The sequence below is a fragment of the Chelmon rostratus genome, chromosome 20 (genome assembly GCF_017976325.1).
Source record: "Chelmon rostratus isolate fCheRos1 chromosome 20, fCheRos1.pri, whole genome shotgun sequence".
Lineage (NCBI taxonomy): Eukaryota > Metazoa > Chordata > Actinopteri > Chaetodontiformes > Chaetodontidae > Chelmon > Chelmon rostratus.
Genome location: NC_055677.1, coordinates 14,438,301 through 14,452,530, shown reverse-complemented (window position 1 = coordinate 14,452,530; position 14,230 = coordinate 14,438,301). Strand labels below are relative to the sequence as shown.

Sequence of the window (14,230 nt, the reverse complement as noted above, 5' to 3'; positions counted from 1 at the left end):
CCCCCAGCAGACAGAATCACAATAAGTACGACTGGCACTGAGTAACAGAAGCTTGATCACACTTACTTTTAAGATTTTTATTTTCGCCTGAATATTATATATGCTTTTTTTTTTTGCAACTGAATTTCTGCAGATGACTTTTTAGCTGGAAAACACAATGGGGCCATAGGATGAAGTCTTACCTAGTCCTATTTCAAATTTGATAACAGTATCACAGAAAGGTAGGTGATTTACCTCTATTGTTTGTTGTTGATCTTGAAGTGCGTTATATCAATCGGTTTCAGAAAAAAGCTTTCCAATAATGTTGAGCATGGGTATTAAATTAAGTAGAGCAGTTATGTTAATCATAGGACAGATGTGCAACAGCTGGATGACCCACACAGTACATTTTGCTGGTAATTACTTATGTACTTTGACTAAATAAGGTTTTCAATGGAGGACTTTTACTTGCAGAGGATTATTTCACAGTGTGGTGCTGGTGGTTTTGCTTCAGCAAAAGATCTGAATATTTTGTCCACCACAGGAAATTATCAGCCAATATGACTGTCAGCATTGAACCTTTTCCTCTGGCCTGTGTTTCAAGATTTCAGTGAAGTTCACAGAGGGCAAACAACTGTGTACAGCGAGTTACCAGCTCCTTTGACAACGCCCCCTTACATGGGCGCACACACCCACACACACACACACACACAGACAAGATATACAGCAGCTTTAAGTGGGCGTGGTTAGCACTGTTGGGCTGCAGTATTTATACAGATGCCGCTGCATGTTCCTCATTAATCTGCGAGCAAACATGGCCACAAACTTTTCCAAGAACGCTGAGGAGAGACCAGAGCCTGTTTCAGCAGATGTAAAAGGTAGGTTGAGTCTTCACACTGCTGAACATGTGCACTGGCTGAATAACACTGCTGAAGGGTTTGGGCTCTTCTGTGTTTCCTCTCACGTAGGGAATATTCCCAGCTGGCTGCAAGGCACCCTGCTGCGTAATGGCCCGGGCATCTTCTCTGTGGGGGACACCAGCTACGACCACTGGTTCGATGGGATGGCCATCATGCACAGCTTCACCTTTAAAGACGGTTGGTCTTGCAATTCCGAAAACCTCTTTTGCTCTATAGTGGTTGATCTGTGACTAATAATGATTCCTGCATAGCATACTTTTAACATTATTTCTCTTACAGTGTCAGTGAAAAGGGCCCAGCTGCTAAAAGGAAACATAAAGTGCAAAATAGAAATAAATTTTATTTTGTCTTGCAGGTGAAGTGACCCACAGGAGCAGATTCCTCCGAAGTGACACCTATAAAGCTAATATGGCTGCAAACAGGATAGTGGTGTCTGAAATGGGGACGATGGCATACCCAGACCCAAGCAAGAACTTCATTGTCAAGTGAGCACCCTCTTCATTTTGTGCAGATCAAATTGGATTTATTTGATTTGAATTACTGTATCTGTACTACCACAGGTCTTTAGAGTTTCCAGTGTTTGTTTTTATCTGCAATGCATAAACTGCATGTGACAGACAAGCAACCAGCAGCTTTCTGACGAATGTGTTGGATGATGCATACCTCCCTTTCACATATATATCTTGAAATGGCTTCTTCTCAGGGCAATTACCTTCCTCAACCACACTGTGCCCGACTTCACTGACAACGGCGGGAGCAATTTCATTAAGTATGGAAACGACTACTACGCCACCTCTGAAACCAACTACATCCGCAAGATTGATCCTGTGACTCTGGAAACTCAGGACAAGGTAACGTCTCCCTGCTGGCCTTTCCCTTTTGCGCACGTCTAAATGAAGAGTTCATTTCAGAGCTCATGAGCTGCTGCGCTGTGTCACGCAGGTGGACTACATGAAGTACTTGCCGGTTAACATGTCTTCGTCCCATCCACACTACGACAAAGAGGGCAACGCCTACAACATTGGAACTTCAATAGCAGAAAAGGGCAAGACTAAATATATGCTGTTCAAAGTCCCTGCTGTGACAAAGAAAGGTACATTGACCTCATAACCTCCTTGGTCACCAATTAACTAAACAATTGAGTTTATCAATAAATACAATGCCTCAAAGCATTTTAAGTGTCTTTTTCATTAACTCATGTTTATTTTATTGTTGTTTTTTCTTACCCTAACACTAACCACTAATCCCAAACCATTTTCTTTCCTTTACTTAAATCCTGCAGACAAAGACAAGAATGTCCCCGCGCTGAAGAACGTGGAGGTGGTCTGCGCAATCCCCTGCCGCACGCTGCTCACGCCCAGCTACTGCCACAGCTTTGGCATGACGGAAAACTACTTGGTCTTCATCGAGCAGCCTCTCAAGCTGGACATCCTCAAGATGGCCACTGCATACATGAGGGGGGTCAACTGGGCGAGCTGCCTGAAGTTCTGCCCTGAGGAAACTGTAAGCGGTCACTGCTGTCTGTGTTTTGATCAATGTCATGCGTGTCGTACTTTGTATCCAATTATGAATCAGCTGTACACACAAGGGGCAATAAACCAGTATTATGGACTCCGTACTGTTTATCTAAATGCTGATTTCTTTGACAGACTCTGATCCACTTGATAGACAGAAAGACTGGAAAACTGGTCGAGACAAAGTACTCCACCGGAGCAATGATCGTCTACCATCACGTAAATGCCTTTGAGGATGACGGTCACGTGATCCTTGACGTCATCGCCTACAAGGACAACAGCCTTTATGACATGTTCTACTTGAGCAAGCTGAAGGAGAACACCAAGGCCCTTGATGATACCTACTCCAAACCAAGCTACAAAAGATTTGCACTCCCCATCCACACAGACAAGGTGGGACTTTCGAAGAATCAAACTGATTTCATCCTGAAATTTAGAGACGTTCCTCTCATGCTTAGTTTTGACTTTCCGCCTGGGTTTTGCAGGGCGCTGCAGTTGGAGAGAACCTGGTGAAGCTCAAATACACGACGGCCAGCGCTGTGAAGGAGAAAGAAGGCAAACTAAAGTGCCAGGCAGAGGTGCTCTGTGAAGGTACAACCAAAGTCACTCAAATAGACACATCAAGTAATTATTGGTCAGGTAGTATTTCTTGCATTATAAGAGTAATTCACACACTTACAAAACCTCCTTTATCTCCATCAGGTTTAGAATTACCCAGAATTAATTATGACATCAACAGCAAGAGGCACCGATTTGTCTACGGGAACTGTGTGGAGGAGTCCGCGCTGTCAAAACAGGTAACAGCCCCAATTGTTCTTACTCTGGCTTTTGTAAACAGAACTGGCGGGAACATCCGTGTTTGTGATTTGTTACTGCCTCATAATGCTATTTGCCAAGAACAGCTGCGAACGTGCAGACTCTTGAAGAACAGATATTTTAGATGCAGGGCTCTTGGGAAACAGATTCTTCCTGACAGCATTGTTTTTTACAGAGCTAAGAAGCAAATTGCAGAACTGAGAATTAACAATTGACGCAACAGAAGGAACAATTTGTTGAAGTATGAATTACAGGTTGCCCCAATGAACTGCTTCATGGCTCTGGCTATAATACCCACACGTCCTTTCCATTGGGTACACTTGTACATCAAGGTACCTGAAACAATGCAAAGAAGCCATAACTCAGTGAGGCTTCAAAGTATTGAGCGACAAAGCTGTTGTACTTCGGAAAAGAGCTTCCCTTGCGTCTCACTGCATACAGGTGGTCCAGAGGTATAGTGCCTGCAAAGAGGAAGGTGCAAAAGGAAACGTCTTGGTTTAAACAATTAGATATTTTTGTTTATTCCCACTTGACAAAGAATGCCATTTTCTTTCTGAATTTTAATGGTGTGTGGATATGGGTTTTATACAGTGGAAAACCCAAGTGAATAAAAAGCAGGATGAGCAAAAGGAAAAAGCAAACATTATGCTGATGAAATCATTGCTGGAGCTTCCTTTTAGGAACACGGGACCTTGCACATTTACGTCAGACCTGGAACATTAGATTACATGTTTGCATGTATTTTCTGTTAACAATAAATGGATGAAGTTTCAAGCAAATCATGCTTGAGGGCACACATTTGTCTTATTTTGACCCCCCAAAACATTTGCTATAAGAGCTAAGAATATTATAATCTTTCATATAAGACACCATGCATAATAATTTCACCCCCTTTTCTTGAATGAACTCAACAGCTATTTAAGATACTTCTCCTTTTGAATGCAACAATGACAAACCCACATGTGACTGAAGTGTGACTGAACTGTAGTCATTTGCTGCTTGAATTAAGCAAAGTGTGGAGTTTGCACATTGTCCTTAAGTGCACGTGGGTTTTTTCTGAGTGCTCTAGTCTCTTTCCACTAATGACCCATATACTAGGGAAATAGTTTGTGCTAGTTCCTGAAAATACACAGTCCACTGAGTACTAAGTCCATTTTACAACTTTATAGCTCTTTACCACATATATGGCTCGCAGTTGGGACAAAGTACTACAAATGCAGTCAACTTCTACAAGATAAGCTCTTCATAATAGGAGCTGTTTAATAAAGCTACTGGAAAGACTGTATTGCTGATTGCAACAGTGTTAACAGATACCGTTTGAGGAACTCTGCAAGTTTTTAATGCTTTGTTATGAGTTGTTCCTACAGGCTGAGTAAAAGTATTTCATTTTCCCAATCTGTTCACTTTTATTGTAGATTGTGAAGTTTGACACAGAAACCAAGGAAATGGTTTACTGGAATGAGGACAACTGCTTTCCATCAGAGCCTATTTTCATCCCCAAACCAAATGGAGAGTCGGAGGATGATGGTGAGAATACTGTGTGTTTGTAGAACACTATATATAACTATAGAGTACAAATGGACAGGTATACCAGGCAATAAAGAGCCCTCACTAATTGCAACTGATTGATGAGACTGTATATTAACTGTATTTTGATGTAAAAGAAGATCTTAAAACCTGCCGTCGTCTGATGTCCTTAGATCTTATTCGCTTTGCAATAAGCAGCAATAACCTCGTCCTTACAATTTGCAGGTGTGGTCTTAACATCAGTAATCAACTCCAACCCTGGCCAGTGTTGTTTCATTCTGATTCTGGATGGCAGAACCTTCAAAGAGGTAGCTCGAGGATACGTGAATGCTGAGCTGCACAAGGATGTGCATGGATTTTTTATCCCACAGGGAAATTAGCCAGTTGTGTATTTGTCCAATCTTCCAAAATTTGCTGTATGGCACAGGAATCTATCTGAACATTCATTTTAATTTCAGCTTTTTTCCCGGTATGTTTATCAAGAAACATGCACATTTATAGATTCTGTGTGGGTCAAATTGTTGCAAGCTTGTATTTATACATCACTTTTATGTAGTCCACATTATTCAACTGTACTGCCATTGCTCACATTATTTTCCTGTACTGCTATGACCATTATTGAACTGCTTCATTGAATAAATATGTATTCCAACTCTTTGGTTAGACAAGATAATAAGAGTGATTCCAACACTCCAATTTTGGGAGGTGTCATTGCAAGCAATCCTGCTTATGCACTATCTTGTTTTTACAGCACCATCTCTTTCAGAACATTTTATCATCTGTTGGCAAAACACCTGCGTGAGTAGGTCCTTATGTCACTCTTATCCTTGTTATCTAAAATAAATAAACTCAAGCAAAGTCCATTTTAAATCATCTGCTCCTTTGTTGTGTAGATACAGTACAGCACGGTCTTACCGTATCTATTGCTTTACTGCGGCATGCAATTACATTATCAGTTACATCACAGATACCTATAACCCCACTGTTTGTTTAAGAAAGATCAAATGTATCAAATTATACAAAGAAAAGAAGATGTATGTGATGAAATAAACAATGACTAGAATGCAACAAATGAGGTCAACCGTGGCCAACACTGCCTAATAAATTAGGCTGCTTATATCATCTGAATGAATGATATCCTAGGAATGACATACAATGAAACACAAAGGTAGGTTTTTCCATGATGATAACAGAAGGACAAGGACCATGAAATGACGAAAGTTCCTATTGACCATAATGTGATGAATTCCATAAATATGTAGCAATGCAGCATGTGTGCATGTTCTTAATGACTACAGATTACTGACCTCTGCAGTAATGATCATTTCAGTGCTTTGTGCTGTCCAGCCTCAAAGCCACTAACTTCCCTGAAGCTGGAAAAAATGTCTCAAACTTCCAGACCATGGGTCCTGCATCTCCCCATGGCTGTGTCCTTTCCCCTCTGCTCTTCTCCATGCACACCAACAGCTGCGCCTCCAATCATCAGTGTGTCAGGCTCCTGAGGTTTGCTGATGACGCCACCCTCATTGGGCTCATCTCTGGTGAGCAGTCCACAGGTGGGAGATTGGCCTCCTGGTGCAATTGTGATCTGGTACGGTCAAAACAACGACACGCTGAAAGTTCTGAAGACAGTGGAGATGGTTTTGTGCCCAGCCCCACCCGCCTCCGTCACCCTGTGCAACTCCCAAATCATACTGTGGAGGATGTACTTTGTGTCGTAGCTGAAGAAGTTCAACCTGCCAGTGACAATGATGGTGCATTTCTACATCCTTACCACCTCCATCATTATCAGACAAGGGGAGTCTGAAGCATATATATATAAGCATATATTTGCTCTGTATCTTTTCTACTTTCTATCACTGTCACCATCGTCACTATCTCATGTATTACATTGGTTTGTAACTGTAGAGCACAAATTCTATCATATGGGCCAACAATCACAGTATTTATCCCACCATAGAGACCTAAAATCACAGTATAGGACATCCCAGTCCCTTATATATCATTTCAAAACAACATTGACCAGTGGTAAGGCTCTTCTATGGTTGAATAGTTGGTCTTGAGTTGCCTCCTACAGGGAGACAATGACCTTGTTTACTCAGGCCTATCGTCTGTTGACAGAACAGCATCTTGACTTTTTCATTTTCCAGTTTTAATTGCACATCAAAAGTAACAAAGTTGACAAGTCAATGACAACACAGTGACATGACCCACGAGTGAGCCGCAGAAAGCAACGATATGATCCCATGATCATGGGTATTCGAGGTCACCTACAGTGCAACAATACGTTTCATTAAATCAAACTATACCTGGCTCAATGTACAAGTCGTTCTGGGTCTGAAAATACAATGTAAAAATGCCCCTCACCCCTTTAACCAGTCATTTACCAACAACTCGTAACACCAGTGCTATGTGAATTCCAGACTGACTGGTTTTACAGAAAAAGGCAGGAAGTTCAAAAAGAAAGGAGAATTGGGAAATGCAAAATTCATTGGTAGTCTGTGCAATCCCAAAGAAAACATTCTAACAGACACTCCAAAGAGAAATACACACATACACACCTCTAATAAACAACAATATAATACTTTATAAATAGCACACTAGCGTACTTGAGTGCAACCAGTATTGTAACTTGTAACAATCTCCAGCAGCAAATAGATTCTTAATCTCAATATCCACCGTAAGCCAGATCACATTTTAAACACACTCACACACACACATTCGGATATGCTAAATGGCAGTGTAGTGATCGAGGATAATCAGGACACAGTATAATATGGACACGTTCTGTATGTTGTATGAAAACTTGAAACGAATTCCTGCACCTGCCTGCCTCCATCACACACTGCAACACTGAGGACTTCCCCATAGATCAGCTGCACATGAGTGGGACAACTAGATATGATTAACTGTACTTAATAACCAAACAGGTTTAGTTTTACATAAGATGTATGGTAAGGGTAGAGTGCAGAGTGAGCACTGACTGATGCAAGAAGAGCAGAGGAAGAGTAGGTGTCCCCAGTTCCCTGGAAGTGTTTCAGCCAACTCAGTGGTGACTGATACAAGGCGAAAGGGGGGGGGGGGCAACTTTTAATTTGGTGGAAATTCTTAAGCCTGCCCCAAAAACCCTAAATGGCCTCTTTCCCCTTCTCTCCATTCCTCTCAGGACCACTGACAGTCAAACATTGCTGGTTTGGGTTGTTGACGTCATGCCGCGTTTATCTTGCATCACATCCAATCTCATATCAGCTACCACGAAGGAACGGCAGCGAGGAAAGGAGGTCTTTTAAGGACACTGGAACAACCCCAAGTGCAGAAGGGAAGCTGTGCTGTGGTTTCCGTAGCAACGACTTCCTGAAGGTGGCAGTGCAGGATTTTGCTGTGCCTGTTCATCGTCATTATATGTGACCGGCCAGTTAGAGGCCTTGCATTCAGGAAACAGGTCCAGAAATCCACATACGTCAGCGGCCCTTTGCTGCTTAGCTGCCCTCAGCTTGAGTCTCCTTTTCTTTTGCTGGAGAGTCCTGGCTTTTCTCAGTGTCTTCTTCCTCATCACCTGACAGACAGAGAGAAAGATGGACAGAGAGACACCGTCAGTTTCATGCATAAGTTACTATGTGTGAAGCCAGTGATGCAAAGGAGGTTGCTTGAACCAGCAAGTAAGTCACCATAAAAACAGCAGGAGCAGAAGTCACCATGTCACATGTAAAGCAGGCCAAAGGAACACACATTAGGAAACAGTCGGACAGAAATAAACTACGCACTGTATTTTATAGTTAAAATTGATGGTTTAAGATCCCTTTCAGGCATGTCTTAAAAGATACAAAAATATAAATTCTTAAAAATTACATCTACTCCACAAAATCCACAACATCGCTTAACAGGACACAAGTGCAAAGGCGGTACCACCGTGTCCTTCCTGACAACAGTCAGACAGAATTATGTAATGTTTACCCATTAGTGTCTATTCCACAGCTTGTTTTCTTGTCAAATGCTTCAACTGAAGTAATACATTTGCAAAATATTCTAAATAAAGATGTTGGAAAAACTAACACCACAGTCTTTAATGTTTTTCATACTCAAGGATTATGCTAAATGCAACGCATAGCTCAGTTTTGATGTTCCGCTTAATTACATGTATTAGGTTATGACACAAGGATTTGCACACTTGCCCTGAGAAAAGCAGGACGGTGGGTTTTGTAGCCTTAAATGGGTCATACTGCGACACCTGCTGGGCAGTTTTCATAATCAATGATTCTGATGTTGAATGATTCATTATTTATTTAGAGCAAGAATTCATTGAGAATTACTTATTTAAGACAGTGAAGTTGCTGCTTATCCTTGATTAACTCAGTTTTAAATGTCCCCTATGCCATCTGTTCCTTAGGAAATATCGCAGATGCATTAGCCTATAACTTTGGTTAACAGGAAAAAGGTGATTTATGAGATATATAAAATAGAATTATGAGCTACATAATATAAGTAGTATGAGATAAACTTCCAAACTTCCAATCCAAAACTTTAGTCATCTTTCAAGAACCCATGAATTTGTTTCAATCATTAATACTGGTCTAATTTTGTTTATACTTGTGTTCATGTTAATGTACGTCAATCAGGACTGGTCCATCTCTGTACCTCCCTTTCCTGGCCCTGACTCCCCTCAGCCTGACCCCTAACCCTTCCCTTCCCCGACCCCGATCTCAGTTTCTTGCCCTGCTTATCATTCCCCACCCAACCAACCAAATAAATCTGCTACTTCAGCACCGCGGACAGCGCCATGGACTCATCAATACCCAGTGCAGTGACCATCTGTGCGTCCAGGCCACAAACGCATCGGAGGCGTTTTGCACTTGCGCGTCTCACGCAAAAAAGATACGCGCCCATTTTAATCTATGCAGCTCTGTCTGCACCATCTGCGTGCAGCTCACATCTCAGCTGCGTCTCACAGGTGTGACTGCGAGTGGAGTGTGCATTCATGCTTCAGGTCTATTCTTTTGACAAAAAGCGCATAAACATGAGGTTGATGTCCAAAACAAAGGCACTGAATAAACGTTTATCTACATTTTGCAACCTCGGGTAACTCCTCACACTCTCCCTTTGCTTCTGCTTCTGCCCAGCACCTGGGAAACAAGACACTTCCACAAGGGACTTCTTCGGTAGTAGGCAGGAGCTGCAGCGTTTATTCATCGGCAACACTGAACATTTTCTTACTGCTAACCTTTCCCGTTGCTCCGATCAGCAACACCTGGGTGCCCTGAGCGCAGCCGCTGGCGCTCTCTCCTTTTCTTGTTCAACCATATACTTGCTATGAACATACGCCCTGCCCTGCTCCTTAAAGGAGCCACAACGCATCAGTGTTGTAGGAAAAATATAAATTTCGCCCTGAACAGAAAGTTTTTCTGCTCTTTTGCAGCTCCACGCTTTGAAATTTGAATAAAATTCAGAGCTATGGTCAGGGCCATAGATTCTAACAAGCCTAACGATCAATGAGTCAGGCAGACTAGACTAACATATTCAACAGAACAACCCCCTCTGCCCCTGCACTCTCTGGATGGAGCGGGGGGATGGCAGGCGAGCAAGGGGGATGGATTTAGGTCATTTTGCTAGCAGAGGGGATGGCATCCCCCCTCAAATCGCCTACTGGTCATCAGTGTCCAACAGTGGGACTCCCATTTGTAACCATGAACAGCGGTCATGACCATACAAATTCTGATTTCAAAAGTTTAAGTACTGCACATAAGATAACTCAGATTGAAGGTGAGCACTGAGAGATGGATGAGAAAACAGCCTGCGAGAGTCAGACTCTGCACATGCTGCATCATTCTGCTCAGTGAAGTCAAATAACATTAAGCAAAAGCATTTTAAGTGGAGGGGGACTTATGTCTGCTATACTTTTTCTACTTTACTTACAATAAATAGGTATTTTTAAAGCCACTATATGCAGAAATTCAAACTTTCAGGCTTTGGTATCTCTTCGTGGTTGTATTGTCGATAGCAGTCCCTATTCAATTGTTTGCCGTGGCCACCGTGTAACTAAGTGTCGTTATGACCAGCGATGTTTCTCACCTGACTTATTGATGTTGAGCTGTGCCAGGCTCTGCGACAGGTCAGCCGTTCCCTGCGCTCCGGGGGCCGCTGGGATTTCATGGATGGCGTTCCTGCGGCCGGACCGTCGAGAGGCGATGAAGTCCTCATAGGTCGCCTCCACATCCGTCATCGCTAACACACCTCACCATAGCAGGGCCTGATACACACAGCAGCACACGCTTACCACAAGCAGAGGTGCACATGGACACAAAAACCCACACATAAATGAACAGGCGTTACATTTTCTGGGCAAATGAACTGGAATGCATGGGATTTGTGCAGTTTGTCCGAAGCGGCTTCGAACAATGGATGCAGCAACAGTTTATGTTGGCATGAAGAAAGTGACACATGCACTCATTCAATACATCCCTCCCTCCTCTTATTTTATGACCTAATCCCTGATTAATCTATTTTAATCTCAGTCTCGGGTACAGGCGACACCAGTGACACAGAGGAAACAAATTCTGCAGAAGGAGCGCTGGGTCGTGGAATGGAGACACAAATGAGAGTGCTTTGAACTGATGCAATACAGCATCCAAAAACACACAGTCAAGGGGGTAATTATGGCACAAAGGAGGACAGCACTGTATTCAAATGTCATCCCACTTGGAGTAAGCTTGGAGCACAATCAGAGCTGTGTTGCTACGGAGATTTAGGTTAAACCCCTCTGTTGACATCCTAACACTCTGTATCAATCTGTCTGGGTGAGGCTGCCCTTCAGCACTGAGCAGGTCCCGCCTTCCCTTCTCCATTTTCACTCATTAAAATCCATCAGTCTGAGATTTTTTCAAACTTTATCCTTTTTTAATATGTGTACTTAACATATATCAATATAACATATAAACATACAAAGAAAAACAAGTTTTTTCTGAGATTTTATGTACCCTGGGGCATTCAAAGGATGGTTTGGTTTTACTTCTGTCGAAATGTTGTGATTTTAACGAATTAATTACTATGTAACTACAGAAATTTGAAAACATGACCTCAGCTCCCACATGCATTTGTGGCTATTTCCAGAGCCGAGCAAGCTAAGATTGACCATGGCTATTTTTGGGCGCCATCTCTGTCATCATCTGAGCCCGCTCCCACTCAGCTGTCATTCTCCAAATGGTGTCAAGACGGGCAAGACCCAACAGATGTTGTCCACGCACGAGCGTCAGACTCACCACGGTGGAGCAAGAAACACAAGATGACTGCTTTCTCATAGAAAAACAGAGAATGAGTGTATTACCAGAGTCTGACAGTGATGCTGAGTCAGTGGCGATAACGCATTGCACGATTTTGAAAACAGTACGAGGATCTGCACACGTGCTTTTACACGGACATCTTGCTTGGTAAATAAGTAGTCCCGATTTGTCTCAGGTCAAATTCATAGATAGTCATATGTGGCACAAAATGCTTTTATGTGGAACATGAAGCTTGAATCTCAGCCAAAATATGTCATGATAAGTAAATTGAATTTTGATTACTTGTTATTAGTTTAGACTGAAGAAGTGCTTTATTTCGAGCTAAAACTGACAGAACATTCTTGGCATGTGATTCCTATGCTCATACGCTATGAAATATTAATTTTACAGTTTACATAATTTAGTCACACTGTGCACCCATGAAGCAGAACATGAAAATGAAGCAGAGCAGTTTAGCAGTACATGTTTGTTTGTGTGTGTGTGTGTGTGTCCTGTTCTGGCAGAGGCATGCTCTTGCTGTCCTTATGGCTTTGCTCCCATGTGGGAACCAGAGCTCAGCTGGCCTGAACAACAATATATCTAGCACAATCTCAAATGATCAAATGACTGAATAAGACAACAGGCCAGGGTGCTTTTTTCACTAAGAAGCGCAAAACAAAACAAAAAAAACTTGGCTTCTCCTGCTCTTCAACCATTTGATTTGCTGTACTGCCAAACAGAACATTAGCACTGAGTGTGGCAGTGATGGGGGGGAGTGCAGGAATGGAGTCCCATAAACTTACGCCAGTGTTATTCTAGGTGGCCTGGGCGTTACTGGGAATGATGCCCAACACCCTCTCCCTCTCTCTCTCTCATGCACACATGCCTCACACGCACACACAAACACACACTGGAATCCTTCACATGCATTTAGAGAAGCAATACTTTTATTCCCAAATATACTATTACCAATATTTCAATACCATTTAGCTTGCAAAGTATATGTGAGTGCTGTGATATGTTGTTTCTACAGCATCCTTTTAAATCTATGGGCTGCAGGATTATGACAGGATTAGTTAGGTAATTGCTATGGTTCTATATGAGCTGTCATTAGTCCATTGACGACCTTTATTAGAGTAAGGTCTAAATAATTAATGTCCTCCTACATTTGTCATCTGTTAAGGGCTAAGTGGAGGCGCTGCAGCGCATCAAGTAGCCTGTAGTCGTGCGCAATGGAGTCCTCTGATAAATCACTTGCATTGTTGACACACCTTTACATTAAGACATACCCTTAATGGTGCAGGAGGATCGACATGTTGAGTCTGGTTTCAGTAACAAATCAACAGCCGCGCTATGCCTTTCTCTAATGACAAAGACCCCCATAGAGCTCAGTCAGTGCCAGTAAACGCAGCCTGGATGCATCAACGTTACATATAACGATACCAGGCATGCACAATCTAATCCTTGCAGCTTTATCATTATTATGAGCAGAGTACCTGTTTGGGTTATTCGCAGGGGTCTGTCACATCAGCTCGAGTGCCACTTCGGTATTCCCCGTTGCGCTCACGAATGAGGATTTACCAACATCAAACTAATGCCAGAATACTACAGCTTCCGGGTAGAATTTTCAAAATAAAGCCCTTATTTGTGAAGTAGTGGTCTGCAGGATGTTACTCACGTCAGGGTTTGAAATTAACTTTTTGCATCACCGTTACCTGCACTCAGAAATTCTACTGTCTTATTTATCCATTTATTTTTGTTATTTATTTGTCTAGATCATATAAATCAGATTAATGCTTGCATCCATTCAACATAGGCTGTATATATATTACATATATCCTGACACTGCAATTATAGGTAAATTTGCATATAGCATGATAAGAAAATAATAGATAATAGTTTTAGAGATAAAGCGTGAGTTGCTGTTAAGCAAGAAGTGTAAAAGAAGCTTTGATTGTCCCTATTCCGATGAACCTGGAAGGACCACTGCCCTAACAATTTTCAATGAAAACTAAAGGGTCAGATGACAGATGAAGAGGACAGTTACTGTATGTGTCGTGTGTGTGTGTGTTTGTGTTTGTGAGAGAGAGAGAGAGAGAGAGAGAGAGAGAGAGAGAGAGAGAGCAGGAGAGACAGGGGAGAGATCAGAGTCAGGGTGAGAACAGTGGTCTTGTTGTGATGAAGGCAAAGAGGCTGTAGCCATTCAGTCTGTGGCCTCATA

The 14,230-nt window shown here is 42.3% G+C and overlaps 2 protein-coding genes across 3 annotated transcripts; one reads left to right on the top strand and one right to left on the bottom strand.

Moving 5' to 3' along the window:
- The first annotated feature begins 793 nt into the window (after nt 1-793).
- Nucleotides 794-5,604, top strand: bco1 (beta-carotene oxygenase 1). The gene is made up of 11 exons (XM_041961637.1): nt 794-857; nt 948-1,076; nt 1,255-1,384; nt 1,603-1,750; nt 1,842-1,992; nt 2,182-2,402; nt 2,549-2,806; nt 2,899-3,004; nt 3,116-3,210; nt 4,645-4,756; nt 4,982-5,604. Exons 1-11 carry the CDS (start codon nt 794-796, stop codon nt 5,134-5,136), a joined length of 1,569 nt encoding a protein of 522 aa, XP_041817571.1. The 3' UTR covers nt 5,137-5,604.
- A 1,293-nt stretch (nt 5,605-6,897) lies between these two features.
- On the bottom strand, nt 6,898-13,557 carry pkia (cAMP-dependent protein kinase inhibitor alpha). Of its 2 annotated transcripts, none has more exons than XM_041961823.1 (3): nt 13,506-13,557; nt 10,823-11,000; nt 6,898-8,312 (listed from the first exon to the last, which is right to left on the bottom strand). In XM_041961823.1, the coding sequence occupies exons 2-3, from the start codon at nt 10,971-10,973 to the stop codon at nt 8,236-8,238; spliced, it is 228 nt and encodes a 75-aa protein (XP_041817757.1). In that variant the 5' UTR covers nt 10,974-11,000; nt 13,506-13,557; the 3' UTR covers nt 6,898-8,235. The 2 variants fall into 2 exon arrangements, with proteins under 2 accessions (XP_041817757.1, XP_041817758.1); XM_041961824.1 differs by lacking the exon at nt 13,506-13,557 and adding an exon at nt 11,084-11,132.
- Between the last annotated feature and the right edge of the window lie 673 nt (nt 13,558-14,230).